We start from the raw sequence: 4773 nt of genomic DNA, 5'->3' as shown, positions 1-4773 counted from the left end.
GGGTCTCCTCTCGGTTGATCGTCATCAAACGAAGATCTAGGTCGCGTCACCATTGTGGCAAAAACAATAAGATACGACAGTTCAACGAAATCTGATCAGTTTACGTCATTTACAGTCCGTTGATCAACTGAATTCGAATTTTTGGGATAGAGCTGTCAATATTGATGGCTGGTAGTAAGAGAGAACAATTTTAATAGTGACCCGGAAGATTTTTTCCAAGTGCGGAATTTCACAGCAATTTTACAGCTCATCAGTGCGTAGTTGACGGTTTAACCTCACCAAACGGCTGGTGGTCTGTAGCTTCAGAATGCGAAAGTGCTTCTTTCAGCCAAGACGGCCACATCAAGCGGTCTGTTGACCTACCTATCCAAGAAAGGTACTTCTACACACGAGGCACATGATGCTGAAGCGACTGGCGTGGGTGAATTCATGTTTCTGATGAGCTCCCACCGCGACTTCACTGGCACGTTTAACCTATAAACCCACACAATCAGTACCTCAAACCTGTCAAAATTAAGGACCGCTGACTCACCTTGGAAAAACGTTAATCGCCGATTAACAGCGTGACGTCCTGGCTTTCCGAAGCTGTTGTCTGCCGGCGTGCTATGTTATTCACTGTTGTGTGTTGACCTGAATGTCGTACGAATGTTGACAGAGGTTACGTTACGCAGTACCGTAGAATTAACCCGTTGGGGGCTGTCCATACCTCCTTAGGTATTCCCAGTATCAGTGCATAACTACATAGATCCACTATATGCGATTTCTAGTTTGTATGGTACCAAACTAATTTACTTATAAATACATCAGTCTTACATCTACTCGTCTAAGTAGCAAACCGCTTCTACTAAGACCGGGAGCTAACGCTCACCTGGGTAGTATATACCCTTAAGCACTTTCTCTGTGCAAGGTGCTATGTGATCCCGTCACAAGATGCGTGGTATTCAAAGGCTATGCAAGCAGGCAGCACTACACCTTTTCGCCTTCAAAATTGCAAATTCGTAGCTCAAGATACCAAAATGTAGTCTGAAAGTCGATCAAAAGCAATTCGAACTACTCAGGGAATATGACAGTTGATTAGATAGTACAGGTCTTGATCAATAAACACTTTGCGCGATAATTACCGTCTCGTTTGCCGTCTTTATTGGGACGCTGCATTCACCCACCATCATTACGACTAACGAAGGTGCCACAACTTTTGCCTGTCACCCATGGTGAGCAATTGACGGCGTTAATGGCGCGATATTCCAATCCAACAAGTGAAATCAAAGCGTTGGCCCCTTCTTTTCACCATGACAGTTTAAATTTACATTTTGCCACATTGAACAACAAATTTGCCATTTTGAAGGTAAAAATATGTATGAGTAGCTTGGTTGATAGGAAGGCAACGCACCAACACCCCTTCCCCGTTTCAGCAAGTCTGGGATTGAGGGGGAAACCTCGAAGGTGGCAACACCCTTTGATCAAGAGCACGTATACACTAAATACCGTATAATAAGGTGCAACCATCCATTCCGGCTTACAAAGCGCAGCTGAACCAGTATACACGATTTTTGTCGCAGCAATAGTTTGGAGGTATGCAGCTGTTAATCCCTTGAACCCGAAGGCCCCATCGACCGAATTAACGTGTATAGCTGGGGTAAGGGGAAACATACTGAAAGGAGGTTTTAACGGTATCATGTATAATTGTGTCTTTTGGAAAGATACAAAATGTACCTACCCTCTAAGAACTGACTCGCGTACAAACGTGTATATTCACGATATTGATCCTGGAAATCTATTTTATCATGTATCTTGTATGGGATAAGTAATAGACAGTTGGATGCAGTGGCTAGCACACGCCAAAGCCAGAATCGTCCCATAAATAGCTTGATGGCTAGAGCTGTATAAAAACGCCAGTAGAAAGTACAAATAAGAGTATACTGAAATCAAGAGAAGTATAAGGACGCAACAATGGTTTATTCCTACGTCTCGGACGCACGCGCACGTTTTATCTGACGTGAGATATCGTCGGTTGGTACTTCGCTGGGCTTCTCGGCTCCCTCTTCACACACTTCCGCGTTCAGTGACTCCTTCGCCGGCACACGCGCACGGATGTTCGTCCTCCGAGCCATCTTCGGTAGAAGGGTACCATTACGCCAGGCTTTATGCCAAATCTCGAAATAAGACATGAGAGGACCATTGTGTCGGTGCCGAACCTTATCGCACAGGAACACGCGCAACGCTTTTGGCTTCTTGGACAGCGTCGTCAGTTTGCAGTCGCTGCAATAGATAGAAGAGTCCCCGCCGTGCGAACCATCGGTGCCTTTCAAACGAGAGCACACAGTACAGGAGGTGTAGGACCGTATTCACCATTATAGGGCCTGGGATAGTCTTCAAGCATAGAAGACGCTGGGCGCTGCTCATATGGCGTCATCAGGTAGTCATTTGGGGTCCTCTTGGACAGCGAGTTCCATCCAGTCTTTGCCATGTTCTTTAGAAGTTCACTGGGTATATTGCCCGAAGACACAGCCTCAATACCACCTACAGTCCTCAGGCGACTGGGTCAAATGATATCTCAGACCGGGTAGACCATCGTCATCAAGCCCAAACAAAATTTCACTGTCCCAAGTCAATTCTTCCGAGCCCCATCCTGTTCCCTCGTCATTATCTCCATCCGAATCGATCGAAGCGCAAGCAGAACGGCTGATAGCCAACACCGACTCACCTCGGCGATCTACTAAGCCCATATAACAGTACATACAGGTTAGACAGAGCGGATAACTTGTACATACATGTTTCACCAACCTGGTTCATAACTTGCTGTATCTTCCTTTGTTTCTTTGTCCAGCAGAGTAGCACGAAATGATTCGGGAGAGCAACTTTCAGCAGTATTCAAAACTGCGGTTTTCACGAAGGTTTGGTTCAGGCTGCGTTGTCCCTACACTACGACCACAAATACAAGTTAGTATACCATTCTTATGTTGTACCTGGATGTAGAGGAACTTACGGCTGTTGACACTGTCGTCGTCAGAGCTGATGACTTCGTCAATACAGGACGTATCATGAGAAGAGACACATATAAAAACACTCGACTGAGGGCCCGGTAGATCATAAGAATCATTCGCAGCTACTGGCAGCTCTGCGATGGCGCCTGAAGTATTTTCTGTACAACATACATCATAAACAAGTTTGTATAATGCACAAACGTGTATGTGCATCTTGTTGGTCAAACCTCCGTCTGAACGTGCCACGTCTTCTTGAAGACGTAAGCTAGGCATCGGTCGATGTGTCTTGCTGCTGATTACCACTGAATATGTATTGTCAGATTGTTTCTTTCTTTTGAACAAAAATGCAGCACACTACCTTGGTTTTCGGGTCGTACGGTTGCGTTTGTAGACCCGCCCCGCCTATCGGTTTTCTTTGCCTGAAGCGCCGCTACATATCCACATGTGTAACGAATGTCTAGCAGAATTACAGTTAGTTTCACAAGTTCAACCGAGGTCAGCTTTGTCGAGAGACCGCATTAGTTCCTCTTCTCCGATAAAAACGTCCTCCCCGCGCTTGTCTTTCTTGGTCTTCCCAGGTTTCAGGTACGCGAAGTCGACTGACAATCCGGTAGGCTTCTTGCATACCATCCGGCCTTCATAAGTTCTTTCCATCTTGCTTGGAAAGCCATTGCGTGCCGCAGCACCGAGACTAGTGCCCTTTGCAGCGAAATTGAAACTGACAGCAAAAAGCAGTGGTGCTCAGTAACGTCATGGTCACATTGCATTTGCGTTGTGTGAGTTTGATTTGCTACGCGCTTTATTGCCTTTTTAATCGTATTATTTTTGTCGAGCTACTGGAGTTCAAGGATACATTACCTACCCCTCGTTCACTTGGAAACTGTAAAGACGCTTACAAAAACCAAGTATAGCAATCCTTATCGTGGACCGTACACGCTAAGATTTTATGGATGGATATCATCAATTCTCCGACCCTACTTAATTTTAGTATTGGCATTAATCTCCAATCATCCATTTTTATCTATTAGACAGCCAATCATACGGTCTTGACAAAATGATTTGGCCAATCCGAATGGTAAGGGTTAGGTTGAATCTCGTTGGAGCGAGCTCCGACATATCGGGTCGGAGGGAGCGGTCCAGTTATTGATATCCTTTACAAACTGTAGGTCATTCACATATTTTTCGAATAACGTGAAAGCTCCGACATCTCTGACTCAGTATGAGCCTCAACGATCTTGCGCCCGCCAACACGAAGCGCGCTCGGGAAAGCGGTCGTACCTCTGCCGCTACGAGCTTAAAAGACGCATGGTACTCCTGGTACGCGCAAGAACCTCGAATGTGGCGCTCGACAGACGCGGCTACAAAGCACGCAAGGTCTACCTTCAAGATGATCGTGGCGTTGATGAAGCTGTTTCTCCCCGAAGGCTTCAAGCTGAGCAAAAAATCACCAACGTATCGCGATGAAGTACTGGCCTTGGGCACACAAGCTGAGGGAAAGCTGGTAATTTTCCTTCAAGATCGCAAGATCACCGCTCGTGGAGCCCAAAATGTATTGAAGTCCATGCGAAGGCTTCACAAGAGCGGTATTCTCAACGATCATATCCGTAGCTACCACCAACTTCACGCTGCGGGACGCATCACCGACCCTGCACCTTTGCATACGAATAAAGTCATAGCGTTAGATTGCATCCAGTAATAACACGCTACTTGTCTTGTCCAGTCGTTTCCTTTCGATTTGCTCAACCTTGAAACCATTCTGCAATTTACAACCCACCTTACAGTCAGACTG

The 4773-nt window shown here is 46.0% G+C and overlaps 1 protein-coding gene across 1 annotated transcript; it reads right to left on the bottom strand.

Moving 5' to 3' along the window:
- Nucleotides 1–1961: 1961 nt before the first annotated feature.
- On the bottom strand, nucleotides 1962–3638 carry PITG_00737 (uncharacterized protein; the record flags this gene model as incomplete). Its single annotated transcript, XM_002909263.1, has 4 exons — nucleotides 1962–2221; nucleotides 2525–2713; nucleotides 3212–3286; nucleotides 3476–3638. The coding sequence occupies 4 exons, from the start codon at nucleotides 3636–3638 to the stop codon at nucleotides 1962–1964; spliced, it is 687 nt and encodes a 228-aa protein (XP_002909309.1).
- Nucleotides 3639–4773: the final 1135 nt, after the last annotated feature.

Source organism: Phytophthora infestans, genomic scaffold, assembly GCF_000142945.1.
Source record: "Phytophthora infestans T30-4 supercont1.1 genomic scaffold, whole genome shotgun sequence".
In the NCBI taxonomy this organism is placed as follows: domain Eukaryota; phylum Oomycota; class Peronosporomycetes; order Peronosporales; family Peronosporaceae; genus Phytophthora; species Phytophthora infestans.
This window is presented reverse-complemented; position numbering and strand designations above follow the sequence as displayed.